At 37.5% G+C, this 17,808-nt stretch overlaps 1 protein-coding gene across 1 annotated transcript in view; it reads left to right on the plus strand.

The window, feature by feature from the left end:
- Positions 1-17,808, plus strand: part of SUPT20H (SPT20 homolog, SAGA complex component) — a 113,842-nt gene that overhangs the window by 61,000 nt on the left and 35,034 nt on the right. Inside the window, exons 4-5 of the mRNA XM_061170925.1 lie at positions 13,763-14,118; positions 14,389-14,425. Coding sequence (XP_061026908.1) covers positions 13,763-14,118; positions 14,389-14,425 — 393 coding nt within the window. The remainder of the gene's footprint in view (positions 1-13,762; positions 14,119-14,388; positions 14,426-17,808) is intronic.

A 17,808-nucleotide genomic window follows, 5' to 3' on the forward strand; every position in this document is an offset into this window, starting at 1 on the left:
CAGGTTCTCTATGTGGAATCTGTTTAGGGAGGTCCCATGACTGGAGTTAAAGCATTTAGCAAATGTTTGAATGCTCTGTGCCAGCACAAAGCTGTTTGAGAAACTGCTCTTAGACAATGCTGGAGAGATAAAGTCTGCCTAAACCTGCTTTTTAAAATAATCCAGTCTAGACTTATCCAATCCTGGATCAATACCCCTAATTAGCATACCAAAAAGTGGTCCAGTCTTGACCCAGTACCTGCTAAAGTCAGCTTGAACTCCACTCAGTGCTGGATAACCTGGTTAGGCACTCTGTATCTAGCAGCAATACCTTAGTTTGGGTCATTTCTCTTATCTTTTTTAACTAACCATTTAGTCCCATGCTTTCCTTACAGTTCCTGGAATGTGTCAAGGATTTCCCCTCTCCCCTCTATTCATTTCCCCACCTTTCACTTGTGGGTTCACCCTCCTCACCTCCTTCAGATCTTTGCACACATGTTAATTACTCATGGAGTCTTTTGTTGACTGTCCTTTTGTAAATCTAAACCACTCCACCTAGCTCCATCCAGAACTCCCTATCTCTTCTCCCTGGTTTATTTTTTTTCTTCAGGGCACTTATCATCTGAGAAAGCAAAAATCCCTGAAATCTGGAAATTGGCCTGATATTCACAGCTAGGCCATGGTGTTCTCCTGTTGGCCATAAACAATCTCACAGAATGTCAACAACAGGCAAGGACACAATTATAAAATTGTCCCTGCTTTCTGACAACATGCAATCCAAGGAAAATCTCTACTTATTAGAACCTCCCCAAAGTTATCCAGCCAAGGCCTAAATCCTATAATAGGTTCTTTTTAACACCCTCTTACTGAGCTCCCCCACAGTTCCCTGTGGTGATAGTTCTCCCTCACTGCAACAATAAACCCAAGTTGTTCTACTACAGGTGTGTTCCTGGTGATATTTGCCTGGAGGACACTGATACATCTAACATACTATCTGTTCTTCTTACTTATTTTTTGATTGTCTGTCTTTTCCCACTAGGATATATTTCTATGAGAACATGGATTTTTGGCTATTTGGTCAGTATTAACATTGCCAGCAGCTAGAACCGTGCCTGGTATATTATAGGCTCTCAATAAATAGTTCTTGAATGAATGAATGAACAGTAAGCACTCAGATTTCAGTAGGCATTAGAGATGCAAGCACAAACCAGAGCAAGTCCTTGAGATCTTCAGAGTTTGACTAGTACTGGTTCAGTAAGTTTGCCTGAGGAAAGGAAGAAAGTGGCAGAGACAGAAAGTCAAATTCTGCACTGGGGCCTGCTGTGTAACTCTGTTTTCCATTCCTGCTTTCTTTTCCTTTGCTTTCTTTCTTTATCAGGATCATCCTTGGGAGAAAGTCAGACACACTCTCCTGAAACCAGTGCCGGCTGAAAGAAACTATGGTTTGACCTGTGCCAATGAGAACTGAAAATGCTATGGAATCTTCATGCCAAATCTATAAAACTTAACTCTTTATGGCCTCAATGAGACAATGCTTCAAGAATTAGAGATTCGTTCACTGTAATTTAGAAACCCCTCTTATGGTTCTCAAATTTCATGGCACGTAAGAATCCACTGAGGAGTTAGAAAAAGAGACTATTTTTAATCAAAACAAAATTGACTAAGTTTATAATAAAATGAATACCTTGAGCTTAAAGGCTTAAAAGATCTAAATTTACACGTCTACAATTTTAATAAATTGAATATTCATTAAAACACTGGCAACTACAAATAGTTTTTTCAAGCACAAAATTTTCCCTCAAGACAATTAGCAATACAAGTGACATTTCTCAGGGTTCTTTGCAAAGCCTTTTGCCTCTAGAGCCAACATACATACTTCTCCTTTTCCTTGGTTTCAACTAACATCTTTATACCAATTATTAATAAATTAATCATTATGATTTAGGGAATCTCTTATAAGTGTGGTGACTTTCCCGACCTGGTTGGGGCTATGGAATTGTCCCAGGTAGGCTCCACCCAGGGGACAAAAGCATCCTTTAGCAATAACATTAGCTTGTTACCCTTTGATTGCAACAATGCTTATTTTGGGTAAACTTTTAAAAAGATATATAGGATCTAGATTTTTTTAAAGAGAACAATTTGTTGGAGGAAAATACTAATACAGTACTAGCTATTCCATTTGGTGCCAAAAGATGTCACTTGTACACAGGAAAACTCTCCGTGTATAATATAAACAATTTAAATTGTTTTCAGCAAAATTTTTTGAGGCTCTAATTTGTAAGGACACCAGGAAATGCATTCTGGATGATGATAGTATGAACACAACATGGTTTCCAACCTCAAGGGGCTTAAAATACCAGAGGAACAGATGTGTGTTCAAATAAGTATATATAATGCATGGTACATACAATGCAAAGCCAGAATTACAAACTGTCAAAGCAAAAATTGCCCCCAACAGAGTTAAAAAGGTAAGGCTTTACTCAAGGCTATCTAAATAGGTAAGAGAGATCAGAACACAGTCTAAACTCAACTCTGCTGAAACAAAGAATGGGAGTGTTGTTCTGGTGGCTTTTAAATATTTTTATTATAGTAAAATATACATAAAATTTACTATTGTAACCTATTTTAAATATACAATTCAGTGGCATTAAGTACATTCACAAATGTACATCAGAATTACCTGTTTCCAGAACTTTTTCATTCCTCCAAAATGGAAACTCAATACACATTAACCAATAATTTCCCATCCCACAGTCCCTGATAAACCATTCTACTTTCTGTCTCTATGAATTTAACTATTCTAGATACCTCATTAGGTAGAATCATACAATAATTGTCCTTTTGTGTTTAGCTTATTTCATTTAGCATAATGTTTTCAAGGTTCATCCATCTTGTAGCATGTGTCAGAATTTCATTCCTTTTTAAGGCTGAAAAATACTCTGTTGAATGTATACACCACAGTTTATGAATTTATCTGTTGATGGACATTGGGTTGTTTCCACCTTTTGACTATTGTGAATAATGTTACTATAAACACTGGTGTACAAATATCTGTTCAAGTCTCTGCTTTCAGTTCTTTGGGGAATATATCTAGAAGTGGAATTGCTGGATCACATGATAATTCTATGTTGAACTTTCTGAGGAACGACCATACTGTTTTCCATAGCATCTGCACCATTTTACATGCTCGCCTGCAATGTCCAAGGTTTCTGATTTCTCCACATCCTTGCCAATGCTTGTCATTTTGTGTTTTTTTTTGATAATAGCCATCCCAAAGGATGGGAGGTGGTATCTTACTGTGTTTTTTAATTTGCATTTCCCTAATGATTGGTGATGTTGAGCATCTTTTCATATGCTTATTGTACATCTTTGGATAAATGTCTATTCAAGTCCTTTGCCCATGTATATTTCTGATCCTCTGAGGCACAGGCTAGTAAAACTACTCCCTCTTGGGAGGAAAGTACTTGTCCATATTAGGTAAATTATCCATCTCTCCAAGGGAGCCAAATAATAATGATTTTCAAAGGCCAAGTAATAATTCAGTGATGAGTAAAATTTTTCCACAGCAAGTAAGAGTTTAGAGTATTTATACATTCCCCCAAGCCTTTCAATTAGAAATATAGCAAATGGCCCAATAATTTGTTATTTCTAAACCTAAATGCATTTACCCAACATGTAGCTGGTTATTAGCATTCATAGCAATATTTATGACATGTGTGTTGGCTCTGTAGGTGTACAACACATAGAGTCTTGATGACATCATTTAAAACTTTAAAATGTAGTATATTAGGATATGAACTTCTCAGTATTATACACACACACACACACACACACACACACAGAGTAACAGTTGAATAATTACACGTCACACACATCTATTCCCTGTTAAGGGTACAGATAAAAATCAGTCAGAAATGTTGCCACTTGTCATAAAATATTTTCCTTTGTTTTCTATCATGGAACTAGCCACAGTGGATGCTAAGGTAGGTGATGAGAGAAGTATATTTGTTTTCAGTGTTTTCTCCAGCTTCTTCTTAGGAGAATTTATCATTGGATGAATCTCATTTGCAGGCCTTCCAAATAAATTTACAGATCTCTATAGGGTTGATGGACAATTATGTCCATGGGCAGTGGGTACTTCAAATGGTGGCAAGCAGTGTGTTTTCTCTGTCAAGATATATTTAGTTCCAGTGCAGTCAATAAAAAAGAAAACATGGCTGAGTCTTCAGTAAAACCTAAGAGGCTTCCTTCAATATTACACTGATTGAACTATGAAGATTCAAAGCCAAAACAGCTAAATATATAGGAGAGGAAAAAAAAAAAATATATATATATATAGGAGAGAAAATAGTCCATGTTCTCAAGTAATGAAAAACATATCAATCTATCACATACTATATTCTTCATTTGACTTCCAATTTTTATAAAAGCAGAAATAACGTGCAGATATCTTTCAAGGCAACTTGAGAAACTATTACAAACTCATCTTAGGCGCTGGTCCTGCCATCACCTTCATCTTATTCTCTCATTCTCTCCAAACAGCCTTCTCTTGTGTTTCAAAAAAATCCCTTACGTAGCTTATTAGCTCTCATAATTCAAAAAGCCCTTGAAATAATCTCTTTCTTGATAAAATGACACAAATGATGATCCAGAAGAATAAGCTTATAGGAATCACCAAAAAATCATTTACCAGTTTATTAATAAAGGATATTGTAAAGGATACAGATGAACAACCAGATGAAGAGGTACACAGGATGAAGTACAGAAGAGTCCCAGGAGCAGGAGCTTCTGTCCCCAAGGAACTGGGGTGGCCCCACCCTCCTGGCATGTGGATGCTTTCACCAAACCAGAAGCTCCTCCTCTGCCTATTTTTCAATCGAGTTGTTTTTTGTTGTTGTTGTCAGGTCATAGGAGTTCTTAATATATTCTAGATATTAACACCTTATCAGATATATGATTTGCAAATATTTTCTCCCAGTCCATGAGTTGTCTTTTCACTCTGTTGATTGTGTCCTTTGAAGCAAAGAATTTTTTAGTAGGAAAGGTTTTAAGAGCTGGGGTGAGGACATTGTAGACCACCTGTGTTAACTGGCCTTACCCAAAGGAAAAGTAAACTTTCTCTTATCTTCATGACAGGGGGTACTTTTACAACCTGGAGCTAGGCACCTACGGTGGTTAGTCTCCTACTCTCCCAGCAGACAAAGAGCGATGGGAGCATATCTTCCTTGATTATTACATTTCAAAGGGATGGCTAGGGGAGAGAGGAGGTTAAAGGCTTTTTTTTTTTTAATTTACATCTCTGGAGGTTCCTTAAAAAACTAAAAATAGAGTTACCATATGATCCAGCAATCCCACTTCTGAGCATATATTTGGAAAAGACGAAAACTCTAATTCGAAAGATACATGTACCCCAATGTTCATAGCAGCACCATTTATAATAGCCAAGACATGGAAGCAACCTAAATGTCCGCTGACAGATGAATGGATAAAGAACATATGGTAAATATATACAGTGGAGTATTACTCAGCCATAAAAAATAATGAAATAATGCTATTTGCAGCAACATGGATGAACCTAGAGATTATCATACTAAGTGAAGTAAATCAGAGACAGACAAATATCATATGATATCAATTAAATGTGGAATAAAAATTGATACACAAATGAACTTATTTACAAAGCAGAAATAGACACACAGACATAGAAAACAAACTTATGGTTACTAAAAGGGAAGGGGAGGGAGGGATAAATTAGGAGTTTGGGATTAATAGATACACACTACTATATATAAAATAGATAAACAACAAGGACCTACTGTATAACACAGGGAACTATATTCAATATCTTGTAATAACCTATAATGAAATAGAATCTGAAAAAGAATAGATACCTATGTGTGTACCTAATATATATACATATATATATATATACATATATATATATCTGAATCACTTTTCTGTGCATCTGAAACTAACACAACATTGTAAATAAACTATACTTCAATTTTTTTAAAGCCATTAAAAAAATCAATTCTAAAAAAAAAATTACACATCAAAGGGGCAGAGAAAGAATTTACAAGTTGTCAGAAGCAAATGCTCTAAGAAAAGGGAAGTCATGAGCCTAGAGGGAAGAAGCCTGTCTAAAGTTTAGTTAAGCTGAGTGAACTGTAAGGCCATGTTGATGAAAATAAAGCATTTGGGGACATGAGAGATCAGAAAAACTAATTCCAACTGAGGAATCCCAGAAAGTGTCAGAAGTGATAACATTATGTAGCCTAGAAAGCAATATAAGATTCAGCAGAAAAGTTACTGAGGAGGAAAATGCAAAGTAAAATAACATCACTAGAGAGAAACAGACAGAAAGAAATGATATTTCATCACGAGATAGCTAATAAGACACCAGTGTGCCAAAGGAGTTATTGTGGAAGACTCAGTCTGGAAACATGGGTGGAATCAGACTGCTGAGGGCTTTACTATCATATTAAGGATGCAGAATTTATTTTGTGGACCCTGGGGGCTCGATGAAAAAATTTAACAGCGGGGATATGACATGATCTGTGTTTTGAAAGTATGGAAAGTAGCTAAGCAAGGAGGAGACAGGCAGTAGAGAAAGCCCTGCCTGTTGGGCCTTCCTGTTGCCACTGTGTGGCCCGCACAGCTGGTAGGTGTTTCCAAAAAATGTACAAAAATACGAAAAAAGAGTATAATGGCCTCCCATTCACCAGTTTCAACAATGACTAATTCATGGCTAATGTTGATTTACCTAAACCCACACCCATTTCCCCCACTCCTGTCCCCATGAATTATTTGGAAGCAAATCTGAAACATATCATTTCATCTATAGGCATTTCAGTATTTATCCTTGCAGGATATATCTTTAAAGAATAAAGATTCTTTTAAAAAAACAAGCCACAGTACCATTATCACACCTAAAAAAATAGCAATAATTCCTTAATATTTTTGGATATGTAATCAGTGTTCAAATTTCTATATTATCTCAAATTTTTATAGTTTGCTTTCAACAATTTCTTTGTTGGTTCTCCCACTCCTCTCTCTTTTCCTTTTGATATATTTGTGAGGAAACACTGTTATGTGTCCTGCAGAGTTTCCTATATTCTGGATCTGGCTGACTGTATCCCTTTAATGTCATTTAACATGTTCCTTTGTCTTCTTTATTTTTTGTAAATAACTAGTTAGCTACAAAAAGGCGTGACTGGATTTTTTGCTTTTTTGCAAGACTCCTTTCTAGCTAGTCTCTCTTTTTGTGATGTTAGCAACCAATCAATGACTAGGTAAATTATTTCATTTGGAGTTTCAAAATGGTGAAAATCTGATCCTATCAATTCTGCATTTATTAGCCTTTATTCTTCTTTAAAAAGAAATTTCCACTCATGAGTTAACTGAATCCCTTGAGGTACAGTGATTTATAAAAACAGGATAAATGTTTAATTCTATCTCTTTATCTACCAGTTTCCATTAGTATTAGTAACAGGAGATATGAGTATTTATCTATATCTATTATATTGTATACCATGTTAAAATAGCAGAATAAAGCAAAAACCTAAAATATAATGGTTACCAATTGAGGGAGGGAGGAACAGTATGAAGGAACTGGAATAGAAACTAAAATTTCTGAGTTTAATCTTATTTTATAGATTTTACTTGTAACTATACAATTATTTTAAATACTTATTAAAATAAATTATAAAATAATTCCTAAGAACTAAAAAAAGTTTCAATTCCTAAAAACAGAAGCAAAAACAAATATTTCTGTGTATCAAGTTGTTGACATAGCCAACCAGAAAGAAATTATTTTAAACGACTTAAAAAACTCATAATTTGTATATGTATTTCCAGTAGTATATAGTCTAAGGACAAAAAATACCTTCAATAAAAATCTTTAAATGTTCCAGTGATTATACTGTCGATGGTAGCATTAGTGTTGTTATTCTGAGATGGTTGCAAATGTTATGTGGGACAAAACAATCACCATTTTGATGCAGTTGGGGACCAGCATTTTCAGTGTGGGAGAAAGGCTATCAGATGTAGGATCAAGAGGTTAAATAAAAATATTATAGTACTGAATTTTTTTTTATATGACAAATCTTGTTTTCTTACCTCCCAACCTTATTAAAGTTTTTATTTAATTAAGCCTAAAAGACTAATAAAAAAATTTTAAGGCACTGTTCTACATAACCGTTTATCCACCAAAGCTTAAACTTTGAAATACATTTTTTGGACATATTAAACATTTATTACAGGTTTGAAGTTGCCTCCTTTTTTTTCAAGGAATATAAAATATACAGGTAATTGAGTTTGTGTATAAAATTATACTTGGCATATTAATTTAAATAGGATTTAAAATCCTAACAGAATTTTGTTTCTTTTATTTTTTCTTTTTCTTTTATTTACTTATTTACTTGTAAATGCTATATTTTGCATCTCTAATACATAAAGTCCATTTTTCTTATTCTCATAACTAAAAAAAATCATTATTCCACCTAATGTTATTGTATTAGTTTGCCAGGGCTGCCATAACAACATACCGCAGACTAGGGGATTTAAACAACAGAAATTAATTTTCTCTGAGTCTGGAGGCTGAAATCCAAGATCAAAGTGAGAGCAGGGTTGGTTTTCTCTGAGGCCTCTCTCCTTGGCTTGCAAATAGCCCCTTCTCGCTGTACCCTCACAAGGTCTTTTCTCTGTGTGCTGGCATCCCTAGTGTCTCTCTCTCAATCTGTGTCCTAATCTCTTCTTTTAAGGATACCAGTCATATTGAAGTAGGGCCCACCCTAACAGCCTCATTTAACTTAATCACCTCTTTAAAGGTCCTATCTTCAAATACAATCGCATTTTGAGGTACTAGACATTACCGCTTCTACATATTAATTTGGGGCGGCGGGGGTGGGGGGGAACAGCACAATTCAGCCCGTAACAGTTAATAGTAATTCCTTAATATCACATAGCCAATTCACATTCAGTTTTCTTACTGTTTACTACACTATGTATTGGGCAGATTGTATTATCATGTTGTCACTTTAACAAGTTACTCTGTGCCTCTTTATTCAAGTAAACTGGTAGTTAGACCTAGGGGCTTGATTCAATTCAGATTCAATTTCTGTTTTTATGAACATAATTCATAAATAGTAATAATATGAAATACACTACATCAGGAGGCATATAATACTTGATCAGCTCACGTTTTGTATTGTTAAGATTGACAAGGTGTTGTCAGCCTGATCCATTCCTTATAAAGTTTCCTTTCACTCTTCCACCTAATGGTTGGTTATTTGGCAACCATTAGTTATTATTTCCTCAGCCGTGTCCAGTCTATTAATAGGTCCATCAAAGGAATGCTTCATTTCTGTTGCATTTTTTTTTTTTATCTACACCATTTGTTTTTAGTTTTCTTAGGATTTTCATCTCTCTTAGATTGCTCATCTGTTCTTGCATGCTGTCTATCCATTAGAGCTCTTAGCATATTAATCATAGTTTTATTTCTTTATTGAAGTATAGTTGATATACATTATGTTAAAGGTGTACAATATAGTGATTCACAATTTTTAAAGGTTATACTTCATTTATAATTATTATAAAATGTTGTCTATATTTCCCGTGTTGTACAATATATTCTTGTAGCTTATTTTATATGTAACCGTTTGTACCTCATTAACCATAGTTTTAAATTGCCAGTCTGATAATTCCAACATCCATGCTATGTCTGGTTGTGATGCTTGTTCTATCTCTTTAAACTGTATTTTTGGCCTTTTAGTATGCCTTGTAATTTTTTCTTGATAGCTAGACATGATGTACTGGATAAAAGGAACTGCTGTAAATAGGCCTTTAGTTATGTGGTGGTAAGGTTTGGGAAGGGGAAGCAGTCTACAGTCCTTGGATTAGGTCTCAGTCTTTTAGTGAGCCTGTGTCCCCGAACTGTGAACTTCACAAGTGTTTCTCAGATTCCCCCACCCACAGGTGAGACACATGGCTACAGTGGGCTGGAATTGGGTATCTCCTTTCCCCCAGGTCCGCTAGGCTCTAATAAAACCAGCAGATTAGGCTCTGGTTTACTAGTTTCCCCTGAGGGCAGGCGTTGTTAAAACTACAAAGTGCTCTGGTGTTTTCATCCTACCAGCCTGCCCTATGGATCACACCTGCCAGTCTCTACAACTGCATGAGCCAATTCCTTAAAATGAAGGAATGACTCTACCCAGAGCAATTAGGCAAGGAAAGGAAATGAAAGGCATTCCAACTGTAAGGAATAAGTAAAACTTCCTCAATTTACAGACGACACGATCCTATATAAAGAAACCTTAAAGAACACACACACGCACACCACACACAAGTATTAGCACTAATAAACAAATTTGGCAAGTTTTCAGAGTGCAAGATCAACACTCAAAAATCAGTTCCTTTTTAATACATCAACAATGAATAATCCGAAAAGGAAATTAAGTAAAAATTCCATTTATAATTGCATTTACTATGGACTAAATTGTGTTCCCCCAAAATTCATGTTAAAGCCCTATGCCCCAATGTGATTGTTTTTGGAAAGAGGGCCTAGTATCCTTAAAATAAGAGACACCAGAGCTGCCTTTCTCTCCCTCACCACCACATGAGGACACCCGGAGAAGGCAGTTCTCTACAAGCCAGGAAGACAACTCTTACCAGAAATCACATCTGTCAGCACCTTGATCTTGGACTTCCCAGACTCCAGAACTGTGAGAAAGAAATTTCTGTTGTTTAAGGCACCCAGTCTGTGGGATTTTGTTATAGCAGCCCCGAACAGACTAAGATAGCATTCAAAAAAAAAAATGAAATAGATGGGAATAAATTAACTAAGGAGATGAAAGACTTGTACACTGGAAACTACAAATATTGCGAAAAAACATTAAAGAAGACTTAAATAAATGGAAAGACATCATGTTCACGGATTGGAGGACTTAATATTTTAAGATAACAATACTTGTCAAAGAGATCTATTAATTCAATGCAATCCCTATCAAAATCCCAGTTGCCTTTTTTGCAAAAATGAAAAAGCTGATCCTCAAACTCATATAAAATTGCAAGGGGTCTGAAGAGCCAAAACAATATTGGAAAAGAACAAAACTGGAGGACTTACACTTCTCAATTTCAAAACTCAGTACAAAGCTACAGTGTGGTGCTGGCACAGGACAGACATATAGACAGACAGAGTAGAAGTAATACTCCAGAAACAAACCCATACATCTATGGCAAACTGATTTTTGACAAGGTTGTCAAGTCCATTCATTGTGGATAAGAATATGCTCTTCAACAAATGATTCTGGGACAACATGCAAAAGAATGAAATGGAATGCCTACCACAGAATGTATATAAAAATAAACTCAAAATGGATTAATGACTTAATATAAGAGCTAAAACCATAAAACTCTTAGAACAATATAGGGGTGAATTCTGTAGAACCCAAACTAAAATGGAGTCACTTATATTGGGGACAAAATGGAGTTGGACAACACAGGTGCATTAAAGAAAAACGAAACTTTACCTTACCTAACGTAAGTTGCAGGAATTTACAGCCCTCCTCAGAAATCAGCAGAGGATGCCAGCCAATCCCCAAAGACCAAGTCTGCTCATGCTATCTTTGGACTTCCTTGTTTCCCTGACACAACTACCCTGATCCAAATAAGGATCAGCTAAAAAAGCCAAATTACTTCTGCATTTATCCTATACACACTCTTTAGTCTGTGAGCAACTCAGAACTCGTCGCTCCCATAGCCTTGAGTTTCTTGGCTTGCAGGTTGAAATCCTTGTGATAAACTCACTTTCTGCTTTGTGTAAAACGAAGTGCAGAGATGGTTTTCAACAATCCTTATGACCTTGGATTTGGCAATGGATTCTTAAATATGACACCAAAATCACAATCCACAACAGAAAAAAATAGATAAATTAGACTTCACCAAAAATTTAAGTTTGAAAATCAAAAAACATTAGCAAGAAAGTGAAGACAACCTACAGAATGTGAGAAAATATTTGTAAATCATATTTCTGATAAGGGTCTAGTATCCAGAATATATAAAGAACTCATAACTTAAACAACAAAAAAACAAACAACCCAATTTAAAAATGGGCAAAGGACTTGAATAGACATTTCTCCAAAGAATATATACAAATGGCCAATAAGAACATGAAAAGATTCTCAATTAATATCATTAGCCATCAGAGAACTGCAAATCAAAACCACAATGAGATACCATTTTATACCCGCTAGAATGGCTATGATCAAAAACAAAACAAGACAAAAATTTTGGTGAGGATGTGGAGAAACTGGAACTGCCATACATTGCTATCAGTATGTAAAATGTCTCAGCCACTATGGAAAACAGTTTATTGACTCCACAAATATTTAAGCACAGAATTACCATATGACCCAGCAGTTCCATTCCTGGGTACTGACAAAGACTCTCTCCTTGACTAAACTTTAGTCAGGCTCCTCTAAGCCCTCTTAGCCTCTACTTTAGTATCGGTCTTGTGGGATCTGCATCAACCAGTTGTAGTAAGAATCCAGCTAGGTCAGTTTAGAGAGAACCCCTACCGGGGTATCTGATCACCCTCAATATCTGATCGGATTCTTCATCCCCCCACCGTTAATAGCTGATCATCCTGGTCTGCCTTCAGTTAACAATCCTTTCAAGTCGGTTTGGCCAGAATTTAGCCCTTACACCTGATATTTCCTTTTAGGAAATTTCCACCCAGTTTCCCCGCCCCACCTTGGCTATAAATCCTTACTTGTCTATGCTGTTTTTGTAACTGAACCCAGTTCTATACTAAGGTCTCTTCTCCCTACTGCAATAGTTCCTGAATAAAATCTGGTTTTTTTACCGCTTGAATTACTGTCAGATTCCAGGTTTCTTTAACAGTATATACCGGAAAGAGTTGAAAACAGGGACTCAAAACAATACTTGGACACAAATATTCATAGCAGCACTATTCACAATAGCTCAAAGGTGTAAACAACCCAAATGTCCATCGCTGGATGTATGAATTAATTGGGGTATATACATACAAATAAGATGCAATATTAGCCATAAAAAGAATGAAGTCCTGATACTTGCTATAAGGTGGATGAACCTGGAAAACATTATGTTATGTGAATGCAGACAGATGCAAAAAGGTCACATATTCCATTTACGTGAAATACCCAGATTAGGTAGATACTTAAAGTCTGAAAGCAATTGGGGTCTGCTAGGGTCTGGGAGAGGGAAGCATAACGTGTAATTTCTTAACAGGGGTGAGGAAAATGTTTTGGAACCAGTATGGTTGGTGGTTGCACGACACTGTGAATGTACTGAAGGCTACTGAATTGTGTACTTAAAAATGTTTCATTTCACATTCTGTGAGCTTCACTTCAATAATCATTTTTTAAAAGTTTATAACCAAACAACCAAAGTTGTTTAAAGGTGCAGAATTACAATCAGACATTGCAATGTGCTCTGGTTATTCCGTTCCTGAATCTTTACAACTCTTCAGTGAGGTGTTTTGTTTTATGGCATTAAATTCATTGGCACTTGATTGATAGACTATCATAGGCTGCAAGGCCTGCACTAGTAAATACAGGAATGGTGTCTTTCCCTTTCATGAGGATGGGCTGAGCAAGGAAAGCTTGTTCCAAGTTTCTTTCACTGTAGAAATTCAACAGGGCTCCCTACCTCACAAATAGCCATACGCTACCTCTCGTTTTACGGACCTGGATGCCGGGCCAGCGAAAGCGCTCTTGGGCCTCGCCCCACCACCGGGCCTTAGTCACGAAAGGCCTCGCGGGGACCAGCCCCAGGCGGGAGCATCCTGGCGTCGAGTCTCCTGGCCGCGGCCCCGCCTTCCCACCTCTACCGCTTCCGCCCGCGGTCGCCCGCCCAGCGCGCCAATCGGAAGCGCGGGCGCCGTAACAGGCGGTCGGCGGGGCTGTGGCGCCGCGCGGGCAAGGGGGCGTGCGGAGCGAGCGGCGGGCGGGCGCGCAGTCGGCAGCGCGGCGCCGAGGTCGGCGCGTCGCGTTCTGGCCGAGCCAGCGGCGATATCCTGAGGCGGCGGCCCGCACAGGTGGGCTGCGGCGCGCCTGCGGGGGACGGGGTAGCCGCGCGAGATTCGGGGCGGGGTCAGAGGTGAGCGAGCGGCTTCCCGAGTGGCTTTTCGCCGCTTCCGGCGCCCGGAGCCCGCGGGGGGAAGGTGGTGTCCCCGGAGACGCGGTGGGCCGGGTCGAGCCAGCCGCCCTCCCGGCGGTCCCTCCGTTGCCTCTCGCGGTGCTGCCAAGCCACGCTTTTCATCTTAGTTTTGACTCTTGGGTTCCAGTTACAGGTATTTCCGGAAACTCGCAAGAATTGCGCGTAGCGCTTCTTTGGGGGCGGGGTTCTCGGTGTCCATATTGAATAAAGGCTGTTCGCTGCGCTGTGGCGTTGGGGCGTTTTTCAGGTAAAGTCTGAGTTGTAAACAAATGGTTGAGCAGTTGGAGGAGACTCACGTCGATCGGGGAAATCAGTGGGATTGATGGAGACGTTTAGAATTGATTACTGGTCCTCGCCGTGGTTCTCGGGATTTCAGAAATAAGCTTGGCGAATAGCTGCCCCTGGAAGCCATCTCCGATAACCACCTCCAGGGAGGGGCTGCGTACAATGAAGTCCCTGGTAGGACTCCCAATAGAAAGTGATTAGCGCGATTTTCGGAGTCAGTTTGAGTACCGTGTACGATGGGTGATAACCATGATGTAAAAATAGGTCAAAATTAAGAAAAAAATTTTTATTAGTCTGAGCAGAATCGAGGCCTTACTTTAAATGTTTTGCTTTCAAAAATCTAAAAATGGGTGTTGGATTGAGTGGTCTGGAAGGTTGTAAGATTTAGGAGAAAGAATCTTAATATTAAAAAGAGAGGTCTGAGTTCTAGTCTAGTTGTGTGATCATGGGAAAGTCACTAGTTCTGAGAGCCTTATTCTGTAAAATGAAGACAATAATTACAATGGTTTTCTCTCAGGGTTCTAGTAAATTCTGTATACAGTCAGAATGTTTGGTTTGTAAGTGGTTATTGGGTTTTTTAGTACTTAGTTTAAATTCACTAAGCCTTCCTCTCCACCATCCCCCGCAATTTAGTGACAAGAGATAATCATCATCACATTTTGCCTATACCTAGTGTATCTTCATCTTTAGATTCAATGGTCAGAAAATTTTCACCGTAAATTCATCTTAAATCTTTCATGAGCTCTTCTAGAGTAGGATTACTGTCTTACTCGTTTTTTGAATGATTATTCCTGGAACCTGTATGGTGCTTGTCTTTTTTGGTGGTTTGTGGGGTTTTTCCTGTTTTTTTCACCCCCTCCCCTCGTTTTTTTTTTTCAAACCTGAACTGGCAAAACTTAAGCTTTGGGTTCACCCAGAGCGAACCAAAACAATTTAACACGGAAAATAGTGTTTTCTGTCGCTTAAAGATGTGCTCAGCTGTGTGTAGACACACAGGGGTGGTTACAAGGAGTTAGGTAAAGAATTAGATTAAAAATAAGCTTTATTTAGCATCACTCTCAGAGCAAACATATCATTTCTGTGGGAGGCAGAGAGGATATAGCAGTCGAGTTCAAATGGCAGCCCCTTTGAATCACCTAGGGAGTTCCAAAAATGGTGATCCCTGGACCCTACTCCAGACCAATTAATGAGAGTCTCTGGAGGGTGGAGCATGGGTATCCCACTTTTTAAAGGTTCCCAAGGTTACTCTCTTGTGCAGCCAGGATGAGAGCTTGTGTGTTAGAGGAATGAGGTTCTTCAGGAGTGTATCTTGTTTGCTTGAAGAGGTGAGAGGCTGGAAGAATTAGAGCTGCATTGGAAAATGTAGCCTGGGGCATTTGGGGGAATATCATTAGAGGACTTTTATCAGCAGGTATGATGAAATGTATGATTTGTAAAGTGAACTGTGCAGTGACCAAGGCCAGAGGGCAGGCTGTTAAAATAATCCAGAGTAACAATGAAAGCAGCAACTGTGATGATAGAAGAAATTAAAAAACATTCTCTCCTGGGTGTTAAACATTTTTAAGAAACTGAGTAATGATTTTAACTTGCAAACTGTATTTTGCCCTACCTAGTTACAACTTTTCAACAATGAGTGTATAGATTGTCATATAATGAATTTTATTGTTACTAATTATTTTTAAAGGGTCTTAGAAATATATATGCCTCAAATAATTTTCCTTGTTAATTATTAAGTAATCTCATATCTCTTGAGAGCTTTATGTTAATATAGGGGTTGTATTATTTTTGCTTTTTCAGTACTCTAAGACTGATTTCTAAAGGTACGGTTTTCACCCCACTTCATCAACGCACATAAGTTTTCTCCTTTTTGGACCTCTATTTTATACCACAATGGTAAGCTACAGCTCAGTATGTTAATATTCTTAGAATGTTCTCTTCCTTCATCTCCATAAAGGTATCTGTATGAAACAGAAATATTTTCGTAAGCTGCCCAAGTTACCCTAACTGGGAAATTACTTAGCAATCACATGCAAAATCTTCTCTACAAAATAGGGGGCTCATCTCTCAACTCAGTGTTATAATCATATCCAGATTACACAGATAATCTATCTGTCCTTATTTTTGGGAAGTATTAAAAAATAATTACTTCTGTCTACTTTACTGTAGTCCAAATCATTGGCAAGAAGGATAGGTATAAATACAAATAGTTTTGGGGGCATAGGTTTCTCATAGTTTAAAGTTCCTCTTAATTTAGATTTAAAAAAAATTTTTAACAACAAATGTAACCTGCTTACTGCAAATAACATTTAAGCAGCATTAATTTTAACCTTCTAATGGCAGATTTCTGCTTACCACTTAGAGTCAGTAAACATACTTAGTGCTGGGCATTTAACTCATGCCATTAAAGAATTAAAGACAAAGGAGAAAAAAATCAGTTTCTGTTTTAAACAGCAGCATTTGACAGGGAATAAATGAACACTAACCACCATGTTGGATAAACCTCAGAAAACATATATCTTCTCTTCTTGGGATCTTGCGTGTATACCCTTGCCCTGTTAGAGAAAAGCTGTCACAGTGGGGTTCTGACCTTGCCTTATATTTTGCATTCGTATTAGCCAATCACTTCCCTCTTAAGTATTTGAACGCAATAGTGAATAAACGATACTAGTGTTTACATATGCAAGTATATCTCACTGGAGCTTTTAAAGTTTTGATATCAGAAGATTAAATATTTACTTGAGAAGACTGGCTATTTGAAATTGTCCTAGAGTATACATTTGATTGTGTTTATTATAATTTTTTGATCTAAACTTACTTGAAGCTTTTATGGCCAAAATAATTAAAAGAACCTTGTGTTTTTGTCAAGAGTATATATTCAAAGTTATGTTTTTATGTTGGAAAATAGTTTATTCTCAAGAATCTCATCTTGAATCCTGGGAAACAGTTTCATTGAAATCTGCCCATAAGATATTTTAATAAATTAAATTGGTATAAATTTATTTTAACAATCTTTTGAAATACTGGCATATTTTAGACTTTTTTACTTACTCCATTTAGATGCTTGATATGTAGGGGTTCTATTGCTGTTTAAAAAGCCCAGCTAAGGACTTCCCTGGCGGTCCAGTGGTTAAGACTTCACCTTCCAGTGCAGGGGATGCAGGTTCAATCCCTGGTCGGGGAGCTAGGAATCCCACATGCCTTGGGACCAAAAAATCAAAACATAAAACAGAAGCAGTACTGTAACAAATTCAATAAAGACTTTAAAAGTGGTCCACATCAAAAAAAAAAAAAGAGACAGGTACCACACTGTTCATTGCAGCACTGTTTACAATAGCCAGGACATGG

This window comes from Eubalaena glacialis, chromosome 16 (genome assembly GCF_028564815.1).
Source record: "Eubalaena glacialis isolate mEubGla1 chromosome 16, mEubGla1.1.hap2.+ XY, whole genome shotgun sequence".
NCBI lineage: Eukaryota > Metazoa > Chordata > Mammalia > Artiodactyla > Balaenidae > Eubalaena > Eubalaena glacialis.